The sequence below is a fragment of the Jatropha curcas genome, chromosome 11, assembly GCF_041381405.1.
Source record: "Jatropha curcas cultivar XTBG-Jc1 chromosome 11, XTBG_Jcur_1.0, whole genome shotgun sequence".
In the NCBI taxonomy this organism is placed as follows: Eukaryota; Viridiplantae; Streptophyta; class Magnoliopsida; order Malpighiales; family Euphorbiaceae; genus Jatropha; species Jatropha curcas.
This window is the reverse complement of record NC_143161.1, coordinates 14677420-14694473: the sequence shown is the minus strand read 5'-3', so window position 1 is coordinate 14694473 and position 17054 is coordinate 14677420. Positions and strand designations below refer to the sequence as shown.

General features: G+C 34.0%; 1 protein-coding gene and 1 long non-coding RNA gene across 2 annotated transcripts; one reads left to right on the top strand and one right to left on the bottom strand.

The window, feature by feature from the left end:
• The first annotated feature begins 1073 nt into the window (after positions 1-1073).
• LOC105636096 (uncharacterized) lies at positions 1074-4118 on the top strand. Its single transcript, XR_002284580.3, has 2 exons — positions 1074-1540; positions 3802-4118. It is a non-coding gene; the product is annotated as an uncharacterized LOC105636096 (long non-coding RNA).
• An 848-nt stretch (positions 4119-4966) lies between these two features.
• On the bottom strand, positions 4967-13581 carry PLL1 (poltergeist like 1). Its single transcript, XM_012219264.4, has 4 exons — positions 11421-13581; positions 8770-8883; positions 7526-7790; positions 4967-5663 (listed from the first exon to the last, which is right to left on the bottom strand). Exons 1-4 carry the CDS (start codon positions 13284-13286, stop codon positions 5539-5541), a joined length of 2370 nt encoding a protein of 789 aa, XP_012074654.1. The 5' UTR covers positions 13287-13581; the 3' UTR covers positions 4967-5538.
• Positions 13582-17054: the final 3473 nt, after the last annotated feature.

Below are 17054 nucleotides of genomic sequence, written 5' to 3'. Positions count from 1 at the left end.
CTTCTATTTTTACTTGGGAAAATAGGATATGAAGTCTTTTCCCAAGATAACATGCCGTTTCGTTCGTATTACATATAGGATATTAGTTTGCCTAGCGACAATTTAGGTAGTCATGATAGATTGATAGTATTGCCGTTAAAGAAATGGGAACGAGTCCATGTTCACAGTTTATACTTGTAATGAGATAGCTCTGCATTCGCTGATGGACTCTGTTTAACAACCATATGGATATAAAATGACTGTTATTTTACAAATTCTAAGGTCTAAGCGCGTAGTATCTCCTTTGTTTCATTGAACAGAATCGAATGAAATAAAGAGAATGACTTTTTTTTTTTTTTTTTTTTTTTTTTTTTTACAACTTCCAGCTTATGCGTAATTTGGATAATTGAATAGCACGGAATAAAGAAAAAATAGAATACTTACTTCATGTGAATATTTTTTACTCATTTAAATTTGAATATGAAATAATTGTCATATAATAACAAATTTATAACTTTAATTTTTTTTTAAACTAGTCATGTCTATATGTAACGCTTTAATTTCTGGAATTATGAATAATGATTGACTGGATTGCTAATTGGTACCAAATTGGAGTTTTGGTATAAATTTGAATTCAGAGAAGTTGTCTTCCTAATTGTTGAGTCTTGATTGTGATTCATGCATTACATGTTATTTGTTTGATCTTTCATGCATTAAATGATTTTTGGATTGTGAATTGTGAAATTGTGCCTTAGGAGGCCTAGTTATGAAATTTAATGTAATGTAGTTCTAATTGCACCTAGATATTTGGAATTGGGATTGAAACGGTGTTAAATTGATTTTAGAATATTTCCCTTAAATTGACATGATTTTTCTCTATTTATTGGGCATTAAAATAAATTTGGTATTCAGTATTGATTATTGGGATTTGATTTTTAAATATGATTTATTGATAACTATTATTAGAAGGAATTATTTGTTAAAATATAGTTTTAATTATATTTATTGATATTCTATTGTGAGTATTTTATTAAATAGGTTTTTGTTAAATAAGTGGGGTTATTTAATAATGGGCCATTTTGGAGAATAAAAAAAAAGATTTTAACCTAAACTAAAAGAGTGGTCGACCCCCTCTTTTGACAAGAGAGTGTCGCCCTCTTCACACACACGCACAAGAGAGAAAAGAAAGAGAGAACGAGAAGCTCTTCTTCCATTTATGAGACTTCCACCATTGAAATCTGCAATCAAATAACAAATAGAGAGTTATTAATATTAGAATAGTCAATTGAAACTAGTAGATTAAGGTGCAATTAGGCTGTGATCACAGAAGGCATTCCGTAATCAAGGTAAGCTTCCGTTTTGCAATCCGTATGTTGTTTGCTTATTTGATTATATTTTTGGGCTTAATGTCGTCAGGAGATTTCTCGAATCTCTAATGGTTGCTTTGTTATGTTTCGTTTTTGGATTTCATACTCATCGAGGACGGTGAACCTTTTAAAGTTGATAAGTGCAAAGGGAAGGCCTGAATTTGCAATAGAGTTTACTGTTGCACAATTTTGAGGTTAGTGCTCAACAAGTATTTAATTTGATTTTCTTACATTGATGTTTGTGTGATTGAGATTATGAGAATGTCTTGGGAGTGTTGTGAATTTTGTTATATTTTGGTGTTGTGAGTGAGATATTAATGTTCTTGAGTGTTTCTATTCTTATTTGGCATGTTTGATAGTGGTTTACGTACAAATGTTTGGTTTTGAGATGAAGAATGTGATATGCTATGTTTAACGGCTTTATAGTGGTAAAATTTCATAGCTGGAAAACCCAGATAGCATAGCCATGCTGCTTGTTACGCCCAGCCCGTGCTCATTACTAACCTCTGTGTGTGTGTGCGCTGAAATTGGCTTTCTAGCACGGCCATGCTATTTAGCATGCCCAACCCTTGCTTTCTCCTAACTATTGGTCTGATATGTGCTTTTGTGGCATGACCATGCTGTCTAGCACACCTTGCCCGTGCTCTTTGTTGTCCCTTTTGTGAAATATTATGTTTTGGACCTTCAAATGATGCTTAAACATACTAAATGCATATATGATGTCTATGAGAAAATTTTCTTTAAAACCTTTTCTGAGTGAGGCTAGAAACTCATATGATAACCTAAGCATTGATTAAGTTGTAAACATGACTAAACATATTGATGAAAGGATCTTTATGATGGCTTGATTTATATAAACACGATTAGGGTTTATAGTTGAGTGTTGATGCTTAATTGGGATTTTAAGTCTAAGTGATTTTTGGACATGCAATTGAATGAACTAATGTGTAATTAGATGTCAGAATGAAGCAATTGTATGAACGAACTTAGCAAAGGGAGCATGTACCCCCATGTCCTTAGGTTTTGACCTATGTTTGACTTGAATTATTGGTTGCATGAGTTAAACTTGATGTACGATATTATGCTTGTTTGCATCTAAATTGAGTGGTTGGATAACATACTAGGACTTTGTTATTAAGACATTGACTTGTTTGACTTGAGTACCATTATGGAATGTGATTAAGCTTGAGCTATGTTTGACTATGGTTTGATAATGCCAATTAGGTATGATGTTTTGGGAGCTTAATGCTAAGCACTAGGTACGCTTACGTACTTGACATCTTTAGAAATGTTGATTTGAAATAAGTGTGGCATGATGCGATCTTAATTGAATTACTTGAGCTATTTATCTTACGGACATGAGATTAATACTTGAGCACATGTATGAGAATAAATGTTTTGGATTTATATGAAGCTTATGAGCTTTTATGCATAATGAGTAGGTTGCAATCAAGTACGCTTACTTGTTACATTTGTTGTGTGATATTTGGATTGTGTGATTGGTACTTGGAAATGGAATTAAACTGTATCAATCTAAAAAAACTAATGGGCTCTTACTATGGTCTTGGTTGAGTAGTTGCTAGAATATAGTTATCTGTTTCTAAAAATAAAGCATGCTATAAGATCTGATTTGGATTGCTCTATGATCATAAGCTAGACACGTGGGTGTCTTCAAGACGAGTGGACGCACTCTACTGCCTCTATATCCGAAAGACTTTCAAAGTCTACTGTTAAATGCTAACTAGCCAATATTAGTCTGACTGTTATCAGACACCATTCTGTTATCTGTTCTGCTTCTATTTCTTCTGAGTCACCGTTAAGGCCCAATAATCTAAATTAATGAGTAAGATATTGATAGTACAGTTATATTGGACGGATTATTTGCAACACAAGTTACCTATAGACTAATGTTATGTGATTACACGACATGCAAGGTATTACTGTAAAACTTATATGGTTATATGATATGCAAATTATTTACAGAAACGTTTATATAATTACTTGCACTGTGAGATACTATTATAACATGTAACATGTATACTTATGACACGGATTAGATGCTAAAATAATGTAATATGCTCTTATGTTATGCTTGCCTTTTATAGCAAAGATATTGCGTGATTACTTGAGCAGTAAGTACCTTTGTGTATGTGGAATTATGAATAATGGTGCTTTAGATAACACTGTTATGAGGTTACTTAAACTGCAGGCTATGTGAGTATGTACCTATATGGGTTTGCTCTTATATATTGATTGAACTTGAATATAAATTGATGATTATGAGTGTTTGTATAGAAATATGGAGTGAGAATGTGGACTGTTGTAGCGAATGACATATATATTGAGGATGTGTATGGTTTCAATGGACCATACCTGAATGCTATGTGGTTGCATATAATTGTTGAACACCACTGAGTTTTATACTCAATGCGATGTTTTTTTTTAACTTGCATAGGTTGAAAGTTTTGTTTACTGTGGATCTCGAGTACCTGTATCTAGAGAGAAGATCTTCTCCAAACTTCTCCAGACTAGAATTTGAGTTATACTGCAGACTCGTGGCATGTTTTAGATTTGAAAGAATGAGAGCTTGGATTTACTATGTGGTGCTTTATTTTTTTTTTCCAGTATTTTTATTTTTGTCTCTTGAACTCTTAGAGGATTTCAAATTAGTTGCATAAGGACTTGGACTCTATTTTGAATTAAACTTTTGATACTTTTCTTTTATTAATGTTGGATTTGAGGACGCTTCCTTTTGAGAAGTTGTTTTACTTATATTAAGGACTTCGGAGAATTTTAATCAATACTTTAGAATATTTTAGTAACAGATATATTCTTTTTCTAAGTTGTATTTACAAATGGAACTCTTGCAGTTTTGCTGTGGGGTTTACTAAAACTATTCCGAAAATATTTGATGGATTTCACTACCATTTTGAAAAGATTTAAATTTTTTCGACTTTTATAATTAAATTGTTTTAAGCAGGTCAGGTTACTAAGACTTCTGCTGTACATTTTAAAAGAATTGTAAACTGAGTTTTAATTACTATATTATATTTTCATTTGTTACTAGTCCTGTACTAATAAGTAAGCATGTACGTACCTCTGGCACAGAATGTGACATCTCTTGTCAGGCCTTGTGGGGTCGGAAAGGTGGTGTTACACTATACGTATGGAATGTGTAATTTTTTTTATTATCTTTTTAGTAATTAAAATATAAGAATATTTATCATAGTATCTATTGCATTCAAGTCTTGAAACATAAATTTAATTATTTATATGTGCTAATTGAATTTTAATGTAATTCTAATATTATAATGTTTTAACATGCTATCTTGTTATGTTAAAAAAAAGAAATAGGAGGGAAAAATGCCAGAAACATTTACGGAAAAAACAACTCAAGATTTTTATTACTTTGAAATAATACTAATCATATTATTAATTTCATTAATTATTAAAAAAGACTGAAAAATGTTATTATTTAAAAAATATTAACTATATTAGTCCAAAAAAGATCAACAACATATGATTAATAATGTTAATGACATTAATTTCAACTTTATTAATTTCAACATATAATTGCATAGCTTTGCATCAAAGATGATATTTAACCACAAAAAGAGGAGTTGAAAGGAAAAATCAATTCTTTTGAACCGCATTGGTGGAAATCCACCTCCAAAATTACAGAGCTCATTTGAGACAAGGAAATGTTCGAGTTCAGTATACCCCCACCATATTACAAAGAACCCTCTTCGCCCAGATTTTGGCTCTAAGAACAAAAATAAGGCACCTATAAATAGTCCTATGCAAAATATCTAATAAGAACATTGATTTTAATTTAAAGAAAAAGAAAAAGGAAAAAAAGGAAACAAACAAGAGAAAAAAATGCTTTTTTTTTTTTCTTTTTAATTTCCTAAGGAGCATTTTCTACTAACCGCATATGCAGATTTCCCCCCATTTGGACATCTAGTCAAACTATTCAAGGCTACCTAGCTAGCACTAGTCTCTTGCTAATATCATTTGAATTTGCCCCTGTTAACTGTGTATAGCGCCCAAACATATGTTTTATACAGCCCATGAAAAAATGGGTCACCTGTCTCTGAACTGCTTTGCAGAAGACTCAACTGGAGAATTGAAACTGCATTTCTATCTTTTATAGAGGTTGTCACCAGTTCAGACACAGCAACGTATGAAGATTTCAAAGATACTTTCCTGATGACTTCCAGATTCTACCTTCAAGAGATATCACCATAACGGTAACATCATCATGGTACTTCCGGCGATCTCCTTGTGGAATGTCTAGTAATTCATGGAAATCCATCCCTACATACAGCCCACAGAAGAGTGAAAATCAAGAGGCTAATAAAATCAAATTAACAAAAAATACAGTACAGAGAGATAAACTCGAATGTGCCTGTATTCATCAATCTCATTTGTGCAACATGAATGAGAATATGACAGAACAAAGGTATAACATAGAACAAACAAGGAAATATATTTCATGGTTACTAATAAACGAAGAAACAAATATGACATTGCAAGTAGGGTATCAGATGTCAAAGCCTTTATTAACTTAGGGTTAGCAATACTGGACACAACATGGAAACACATGCTGAATCTAACAAGAAGTGAGAGTTAGGTTTGGTTTAATTATGTTGTTATCAGTTGTGAGATGCAATGTTCTATCAATTCAAGAATAGCAAGATCTTGACATAGAATGCTCTTAAAGAAAACACCAATTATAATACTTCCATATTCAATGTAAATATTTAGAAAAATTAAGTTATCACATATAACTTGATTCAGAATTAAGCAAAGCGAACCAAAAGCAAGATGAAAAATATGGGCACTTGGCAACTAAGAATATAACCGTAAAGGGTAAGACTACGGTAGAAAATAGAAAATTTCTCTATCTATAGAGAAATCTTTACATCCATTAGATTTACATGATATTTATATAAACCGTTGGATTCAATTGTAATAAGAATACTTACTACTTGTAAGTTAGGTTACAATGTATTAACAATATTGTTATTTTTATTTAATATTTTATTATTAAATAAAGTTTTATGAATAAAAAAGTTTTCATTTCATTATTATAAAAAATATATAAATTAAAAAGATTGATTCTCATTTCTAAAAAAATATATTTAATTCTTTATTTCTCTTTAATACTATAAATAAGTTAATCACGCCTTCTCAAAAGAAAAGTAAATAAGCTACCTATAACAAATTTTTTTATTATTATCACTATTAAAATGATATGACCTTAATTAACTACTTCATAATTTAGACTCTCATTTAGTATATGGACAATTTATTTTATGTATTTCTTACTTTTTTATTTGAATTAATTTTCTTTTTTTAAAATTCTCCTTTACGTGATTTTTAACATTATAATATATTTCAAGAACTATAAAATGTGATTAAAATTACTAAACTAAATCTCATCAAAAAATTTTAAAATAAAAAAATAATTTATAGAGAGAAAATGGATCGAAAAATGATAGATTTGTATGAACTAAAAAAAATGATATTTCCAAGAAATAATTAAAAATAAAAATATATTTAAAATTCATGATATATAATATTTTTTTATATATGATATGTGAAGAAGAAAGTTATCTTAAGAAAAAAGCTTCAAAAGAACAAACAAATGCCATATGCAACAAGTTACGTTTACTTGCTATAATAGGTTACTATGCCAAATGGCACAAAAACATAACTTCTCTATCTATACAGAATTCATGAATTTTGTACCATAGTAAAAGCCAACAATAAAATGCATAGAGAAGCCTTTTTAAACCACTTTCCCAAAACACATCAATGCTTTGTGCAAAATCAACCAAATCCTATGTTCTGCAGTGCAAGGAAAAGAAAATTGCAAGTAGCATGCTGCATGCAACATATTGATTAAAATGCACTGAGCATCCCCCATAAAAAAGTATACTTTTTTAATGTATCTTTGTTTTCTTGTTGGCGACAACACTTAACAGATATAAAATTGTCGCACTCCACCTTATTTTTCTGGGCCTAAATTTTTACATATGTAGAGAGTTTGCATTTAATTAGCAGGCTTCTATCAAGCTGAGAAGTAATTCTCTACATCATGTGTGACCCAAGAATATGCAGATCAAGCAATTGAAATAAAATACACACACAAAAAAAAAAAACTTCAGCTTTACCGGCTTTCTTAGCTGCACGGGAAAGAAGCTCCTCTATCAGGTGCTGTGCTGGGTCTCCATCTGGAAACTTCTCCATGAAACTCTCAACATAAGAAACCACTTCGTGATTGGTCAGATACTGATATAATCCATCAGATGATAGGACTAAAAATTGATCTCTTGGACACAGTTGATGATGACAAAGAGAAGGAGTGCAGGATATGTATGGTGCAGTACCAATATACTCATTCCGAAACATCTCCAACAATACATCATTGAATTTGGGCTGCACCAATGCACATGCCGTGTCATCATGTAAATTATTCTGTTCTTTTGCAATACTAAACTATATGCTACATCCTAAAATAAGCTCTACTGTTTAACGAATTCAAGTACTGTCTAAAACTGGTAAAAGCAAATGCAATTTTGTTTAATCATATTATTATTTACATGACTTAGTGCATCCAAGACTCCACTTCCATGGTCACCCTGACTCGTACAATATCAGCGAGCTAACAGCTCATTATTTCTAATTTTTGAAGAGGTGAACATGGGAACGTTGCAAAAAGATAAATTCATAAGTGAATTAGAGAACTTGCACATAACATTACGTGGTCTTCTTGCCAACTCTAGCTTCCCCCTAAAAAGAGGGCAAAAAGTCTGCTTGCTGGAGAAACACCAATTACTACATGTAATGCTATATAGTTTATGAAATTTACTAAATGAACAACATCCCATAACTCATGACATTCAAGTAATTACAGCTTTTAAAAACCAAAGAATGTAGAGTAGTCTGGGTAATAACTCATTGTTCCAAAATTCTAAAATGTCACTAATGCAACTTGGTCTTTATGAATGTGTTTGTGGGATCTTATATGTAATGTCTTTATGAATGTGTTTGTAATTATGTATATTCCTGTCAATTGAGATACATAAAATCCTCATATGCAAGATAACTTCACATTCCTATATTAATTATGGTGCATTTTGTAATTTATTAAATAACAATGTCTTACTGTGCAATGTTTGAAATGAACCATGCACAATGTATCAACTAGAAGGAGACAGTGTGATAGTTAATTTGATGTCAACATCTCCCATTAACATGTCAAATAGGATTTTGCATGAATCATATGTAAATCTGCAATATGCAAAATCTTCACTAAAACAAAGCAGCAGAAGGAACACATTCACAGTGATAGAGCCTTTTTTCCATCAAGCAGAAAGGTCCAATTATAAGATTCTTGAGCTCAAGGGAAGTAAACCTGTTTTAGAAATCCAGCCCCAAATGCTCTAGTGACCTTGAGACGGCCTTTCACTCTATCATTGACAATACATTGGCTGTCATCTGGGTGTTCATTCTTGATTCTTAAGATTTCCTGCATGAAGTGAACAGGAACTTCAATTTCTTAGCATCCATCATTATCATGATAGAAGATGATGAAGGATAAAGAGTTATAAATTTAACATCGATACTAAACTTTATCAATCAAGATAGGAAAACAAAAGCACCCCTGCACATGCACATTACAGAACATTCGAATACCCGTCCCTGTATAGAACACCTACATGTCAAATTCAAGATACAAGGCTTGAAAATAAGGATAGTCCAAGTAAACTTAATACTTCTAGAAAAGACAATTGTAAGATAATCACAGGGTTTCAAATACCATTCTTAAAATCATATTTCAGCAATTCCAAAGGCATGCATGATTCAACGGTATGAATTCCTTTACTAACATAGAAGGTGCAGAAAACCTTAGGATGCGACTTACGACTAGACGTCTAGAATCAGTTATTCCTCAAGCTTTCAGTAAAAGATATTGGATAGCTAAAATCCAAATTCACAAATTCTTTACAATATTAGGCTGTCTAATCTACAATTATAATAAAAATGCAATTAAAATCATCAAAGATTTTCTTCTTATTTACCTATCACCTCAAACAAAGACTTCAAAAGAAAGGTTGGATGTATGTGCACGTGTGTGTGCTATCAAGGAAGAACTGAAAATGCTATCCAATATCACTCTGCGATTAAAAAAACAAAAGTGTTGCTATGAAAAGGAAAGACATCTGATTGGAAGGTGCATGCCATTTTCATACTGGAAAGATGTGTCAGATTTAGGAGTAAATTCATTAAAAAAATACCAAACCATCATGAACCATAAAAGAATTGAATCTAATAGTTCAGCAATCAATAAAGCATGAGAAATTAGGCAACAAATATTGCAAAAGAGGAAAATTAGCCAATAAATGTGCAGAATGCATATTTATCAAGGACAAGCTTCCAGCGTAAAGATATATCACTTCCTCTAAGAGAGAGCACCATCAGAAGTACAATATGCAGGAAGTCAAAATAAGGCAACCACGAGGCAGTTTATTAAAGGACTGTACAAAGTAAAATAAGAAATCACAAATTCTAGATACAAACACTACACAAGGCTTCTTTTCTGAAAGATTCAAACTTGCAGCATAGACCCAACATGATGTGAGGGAGGAATAACCTCGGGGAAATGAATCTTAACCCACAAACAAAAGATTACACCAATCGAGCAATTGAAAACACATGCAATACAAAAAAATTAAATGACGTTGACAAAGGAAGCATCCAATATTTTTTAGCATAACCCAACTACAAAAATGAGACTTAAAAGGAGGTTTTTGTATTTTATCCAACAAGACAGTAACAAAATGACAAAATAGCAAGGAATGGGAAAGGAAGCTTCCTCAGATCTCTTGACCCAACAAGCAATACAAGGAACAGGACTGGTCATGGGACCATTTCATGCTACTTAATTGACACGCAATAAAATCCAGGCATGCTTGTTCAAACAACTGAAACATGACCAAAGGAAGATTTCCACTTCAATAAATTTTCTCTATTTCAACAGTAAGAAGATTTGGTATAACGTCACTTAATTCAACCCATCAAGCTTACTTTTTGAAGAAGGGAAGACTAGGTGATATACCTAACACCGACAAGTCAAAGCAGCAATAAACACCAAAAGAACTAAGAAAGAAACAATGGGGAAAAGCAAAAGATACAGTACTGAAAGTTGGTAATCTGGAATAACTATAAGTCAGGAGTGTTTTTAACGTGTCAAATTTTAGTTCAGGAACTGTAACAACACAAATAAGATGAGAAGGAAAATAAATATGCCCAGGATCAGGACTCGACTTCTAAAAGGTAGAAAGCAAGAACTCAAAAAACAACAACAATCACACTGTAAAATGTCTTATAGCCATAATTTTAAGTGCTTATCACAAGATTTTTTCAGTTGTTAGGAAAGATGCATAAAGGAATGTCTTCAATCTTTAATCATAAGCCATACTGTCAAACAATTGATGGAACTTGAAATAATTAAAATAAGGGTGGAAAAGAAATCAAACGCAGAACCAGAAAGGGACCCCTTCCTCAAGTTTTCAATCTAACACTAGGCATATCAGTTAAAGTTCAAACAGAAACATTGACATCAATTCAGATACAGAAGAAAATCAGTGAAACGATGAGAAAAATGCATATGATTCTTGTAGAGTATAAACAGCAGCACAGTATTTACTTGATGAAATAATGGGACTTAAAGCTTGGCATATTTCCAGTGCAAAACTAGCTGAAGCTTAGAATAGCAAATGTAACTAAAATATCAAGGAGCACTTACATGAATTGTCAAGTTCAGTATTCTCCGAGTGATACAAACATTAATCATTATTCAATGCAAAACAGATAACAAATCCAGGCCAAGCAAGAAGCATCACATTTCCTACCAATATCTAGTTGGACAGACATCAAGTTCAACTACGTAATCACATCCAACCACTATTAATAAACCTTGATATTGATAAGCTGGAGCTATTTAAAACATACTACCAACATACGAAGTAAAGAGTAATTATTGATGGATTATGGAAAACTTACTTCTTCAATGCTCGTGCTGTGATCGGTGGACAGCTGCAATGCAGTCAGCCTCATCACTTGAGCAGGACCCTCTGCTACGCCCTCCATACTCAACCCATTATCATCCACACTAGAGCCAGCCTCTTGTGGTTCATACTGCGCAACAATTGCCCTGCTATCACCCACATTCATGACATATACATCCTCATCCCTCATCAACACCACCAATAAACATGAACCCATCAATGCTAACTCTGGATTTGTATCTAGCACCTTATCAGTCATATCCAAGTATGCTACTTCAGTCACTTCTAGCGCTCTTGATAAAGCCCTTAGAACCAGTTTATGGTCCACTGGTCCCACCTTCCGCTTCCTCTTCAAAACCCTCTCCTCCACTCTGCTACTTTCCACCTTCTCCTCTTTCCCCTCCAATCCAAATTTCCATGGAAACAATTTCTTTTCCCTATGTTTTGATAATCCTTGTTTCAGTTTTGAAAGCAATAACCACCTTCTATTAACAGCAGATCCTGCATTGCTAACGCTAATTGCATCATCAACAGAAAATGCAAATCTATCGGACCCTGAAAGATCAAGCCCGTCTTCTGCATCCTCCTCGGCAAGAAATTCCCACAACCGCCTTCTCTGTGTAATCTCTATTCCCTCTGACTGAAATGTAACCTTTTTAACCCTTTCATGGGCCGCCAAGCTTGATTCCGTCCCGCCAATTAAACCACCCCCGCCATTTCCAACACCCGTTTCCTTTGATAGGATAGCTGCAGCTATATTATCTTGATCCTGAGGCAATAAATTCAATCCTGTATCACCGATTGAACTCTTTTCAACACTTGTACCATTCTTTTCTAGTGATGAGCCGGTTGTATTGTCATTCTCCACAACAGTTGTTGATTCTATATTACTCGTCTCTTCAGCCTCTTCAACGTCCCAAAATAATCCTTGAAGTTCGTTATACACAGCCCTGTAGAGATTTCCCATCAAGAATTCGGGCGCATCAGGGCCGTTAAACCCATCATAAATCCCAACAAACAACCACCCTTGCTCCTCTGATACGACCACATGGACCCGATCCTCTCCCGCCTTTCCTAACGCCCACTGCACATTACTCTCATCTCTGCTCTCCCTCTCCTCTGCGGTTCCCGAATTTTCCTTCCGGTTCACGAAATTCAGTACCGGCACCACCCACGGCCGTTTCTTTTCCGATAAGTTCCTATATATGGCCTTCTTGATACCAGAAATGCCCTTCCTCCGCTTCTTTTTCACATAAATACCACCAAGCGGTGCGGAGAAGTGTACTCTTCCGCTATTGTCGGTCCCGAAGTTGGCGTCAAGTGGACCGGAGAGTGCACCGCGCTCGATGGGACCAGACATGAAGAACCCCTCGCCACCACGTGGCACCGGTTGCAAGCGCAACGCGCTAAACGACGCGGTGCTCTCAAATCCATCAACGTTCACAATACTGCTCCTTACTCCACCACCAGTACAAACACCAGCAGCAAAGCCAGAGCTACTGTCAATGGCATCGTCGTAAATATTATCAAGTTGGAGGACAGTTCTGGGCGTCGAAGTGTTAGCACTGACCGAAGCACCAGAAATGGACTTAAACCCTCCTGTCTCAGGCAAACCGGGTCGGGTCTCAGAACCGGTTCCAGCCCGAGAAGGAGAAAAACGAAGAGAGCTAGAAGGAGAAACAAAACGATCAGAAGGAGTAGGAGAGACGAAGCGGTTGGAAGATCGGACGTAGGCAAAAGAGTGGCCTAGGGTTTCATCCAACGGTTCAGAGGCAGTGAAGATCAGGTCCGGTTGGTCCTGTTGGGTACGGTTAGTCGCCGGTTTGAAGCAAGGGAAGAGAGAGGAGAGTCCACTTCCCATCACATTTGATTCGCCACCTTCTGTTTGGACGCCAAGAAAACGAAAGAAAAAAAAAAACCAACTTTTCCTTCCCTTTCCTTTCTCTCTTTTGAAATGAAGTTCCGGCAAAGTTTTTGACGAGAAGCAGCTATTAAAAATATTTAAACAAATAAAAAAATAAAAAAATATATAAAAGCAAAAGTAGCTATCAACAAAGAAAGCGAAAGTAAAGAGAGAGAGAGCGCGAAGACTTTCTTTCGTTTTAGAGAGAGAAAGTGTTTTTAGTTGAGTTTCTCTCTCTAGATTTTGTTTTCTTGTAATTTGAATTTTGGTTTTCTGTTGTTGGGTGTAGTTGTTGGTTCTTAGTTGACGGTTACACCTGGCATTTAGCAAATCCTTAATAACCTGTTTTTTACTTATTTTAATAATCATAATAAGTGTTATGGGGTCTACGTTAAAGAGCCAGCAGATACTTGTGGGGTCTACTTCAATTGCCAAGTGGACATTTGCTGGGGGCCACGTTTGGATGCCAAGACTGTGATTCACTTACGGTTTGACAATTTTGGGGCCATACTTTTTTTTGAATGACGATGGAGTCCCCATTGCTTGTATCTTTTTTAGGGAAAGTTGGCTCTAGTCAACGTGGAAACCCGAGGTTGGATTAGTGGTCGGGGATCCTTTTGTCTTTTTATACTATTTTCGAGTATTGTTTTTAAATTGTGTGGTTCCATATATTCACATTTCATTGTAATTTTAGGCTAATCCTGATAAAATTTTCATTTTATTTACTTATTATTTCTTTATTGAATATCTCAAAATATTTGAAAATTTTTTAAATTTAAACATATAAATAATTATTCTTTTCATAATAACCTTTATAATTATTTATTGAATAAAGGATTTTTAGTATATTAATAAGTTATTAATGGTAAATAACAGCAAAATGACATTTATTGACTAAATTTTTAATATGAGTGTTTTGTCAAACCATGAAAACAAATGGGACGGAGAGAGTATTATTTTCTAAGTTCCATAAAAATATTAAATGACAAAAATTACTGGTGCATCCCTAATATACTAGTCGTAGTCATGTACTCGCACGTTACGCGGTTGTTAGGAATTAAAAAAAAAATTATAAATTCACTATTTCATTCTTAAATATTGATGTAAGTTTTAAATGTATTAATTAAATTTCAGAGCGCTTAGAAATCTATAATTTATTTAATGTTAGAAAGTTTAGATGAGTAAATAGTTTAGCATACTATTTTTGTCACAATCTAAGTATCAAAGAGAATAGGTATATGAGAAAAAGCAGTCATTGGAAAAAAAAAAATCCTGAAATTAAAATAATATTAAGGTTATTATTTAATAATATTATTAATTGCATTATTAGCTTTATGAGTTAAAAAGAATTTAATTGTGTTATTTATTTTATTAATTATTGAAAAAAACCAGAACAACATACCATTAATGTTTTTTAAAATATTAATTTTAACTCTATTAATGTTTAAACCAAAAGAAAGAAAAATAGGGAAAAAATAGTGTCAAATCAGCACTTTAAAACTCTAATTTCGTGACATATTTGTTTTTAAGTTTCTGTTTTTATGTATTTATATAGATAGATTGCAATACTTATATATTAAACTAATAATTAATTTTGATTATTATTACTTCCTCTGGTCTTTTTATGTAGGAACAAGTAAATTTTATTTTTTCTTTTTTTTCCTTAATTTATCCGTAAAATCTCATTAATTCCCCCCAATGCCAACGTATGTCTTAAATTACGTTTCAATCTCAAACAAGGCTTTAAATGCTTTGTTGGAATGAATGAAATACAAAATGGTACAAAAAAAAATGAAGTTTTTCCTCTGACCTTTGGAGGGAATTTTTTTTTTTTGTCCTTGTTTGGACAAAATGTGTGAAATATGAAAATTCTTACTTATTTAACATTCCAACTGTCTTTAGTTTTTGAAACATATTTTAAATATGACACAATTTTAGTGAAGTCCGTAAGGATTTCTTTTGTAGATGCTCAAATTTTGCCCCTAAAAGGTTTGGTGATAATATATCATTTTTTACATAAATTTGGATCGGGATTCCCGATCGCTCCGATTTTCGAACCAATTGTCCGTGGTTGAGATTATATATGTATTTAATCATTTTTACTTTTTCGGGTTACCAGATATTTCACAACGAAACCAGGTTCGAGAAGCGCGACGGACCTGCCCTGTGCACTTCCTGGTGCACTACATCGTTTTACGTAGCACCCGATCCGATTTGATAAAAATGAGCTTGGTCCTGTTGACGCGTAATTTTATGCCCCACCTGACCCGATGATGATATGAGGATAAGGAACAAGGCATCACGATCAACCAGAAGTGTTTGAACCAAAATTTGAATCAAATCGCCCAGAGGAGCCTGACCCGCGTTAGGGTTGCGTCACGCAGCTATTACCTGCGTGACAGCACTCTTAACCGCGTCACGCAGCTCTAACAGGGCTGACACCTCTGGCGCGCGCCCGTGTAACGGCCTGCATTGTTTGTATGGATACGCGGCAACTGTACGAAAAATAAGTCGCGTCACGCAGCTTACGGGTACGTCATGCAGCTACTACTTGCGTGACGCGACTATCCTCTGTTGCCTTAGCCATATAAATACAACATTTTGCAGCAAAAACGGGACTTGGGACACTTTGCTCTCATTCCCTCTAAGAAAGATCGCATTCTGAGTTTAAGTTTTTAGGTTAACGACTAGAGTTCTTCCTTAAGAATTCAACTGAGTAAACTTGGGGAAGATCGAGTCATAGATATTTTAGATTCAAAATAAAAAAAAATACAAAAAGATAAGAGGAGGAAAAGAGAGCAAAGAAAGAAAAAGAAAACGATCTATTTTGTGAAAGGACTTGGTGAATACACTTCTGGAACCGTGAAACAACGCCTCTGAGTTAATCTCAGCGCATGCAATCCTCAAATCTGAGGGCTAGGTAACTAATCTAAACTTTATCTTTATTTCTAGTATTTTATCTCTTAAAAATCTCATTTTCATAGTGTTTAATTGACCTGTTATTAATAAAATGTAAATTTGCCCACTGTTGAACTCTCCTGGATTGATTTTAATCTCTTTTGACAAAAAGAACACGTAAAAAAGAGTAGTTTGAAAGGTAGTTGCGGACCAGAGCAGCCGCGTCACGCAGCTACTACCTGCGTGACGCGACTGTTGATGTCCAAAAGCCCTTAGCCTGGATTGGACCACCTGCGTGACGCAGCTGTTCGCGTACTCAACTTCTATTTTGTTTTATACTTTACTTAATGTTTCGCTGTAAATAAATAATTAACATGTCTGAGTATTTTTAAATAAGTCACGAACAGTTCCATCACGTAGCTAGGAGTTCCGTCACGCGAGTGTTCTTCATAGAACAGCTGCGTGACGCGACTGTTCTTCATAGAACAGCTGCGTGACGCGACTATTATAAGTTCTAGAATAAAAGATAAGAGCTGCGCCACGCGACTGTTCTTCCATAGAACAGCCGCGTGACGCGACTGTCTTCCAGTCCCAGATTACTTTTATTATTTTGTCTTAATTTCATTTCATTAAATAAATTTCTAATCTTAATCCGGAAAACGATCAATATTGGGCAAATCGAGTTTTAATCAAAACAAGTCAATTAATTTGTTGTAATTATGGTATTTTGAGATTTAATATTTGTTATTTCCTTTTAATTATGTTATTAAATTCGGTTTGTGGCTCGCCTTTAACCATAAGGCAAGAGCGGGTCTTTTTAATCATTTT

Bases quoted from the DNA above. Each gene is read 5' to 3' on its own strand.
- PLL1 (XM_012219264.4), bottom strand. From the start codon at position 13,286: ATGGGAAGTGGACTCTCCTCTCTCTTCCCTTGCTTCAAACCGGCGACT. The intron at 8,884-11,420 runs GTAAGTTTTCCA...CACTTCATGCAG, and splicing joins ACAGCACGAGCATTGAAGAA to GAAATCTTAAGAATCAAGAA. The intron at 5,664-7,525 runs GTAAAGCTGAAG...GGCTGTATGTAG, and splicing joins CCGTGCAGCTAAGAAAGCCG to GGATGGATTTCCATGAATTA.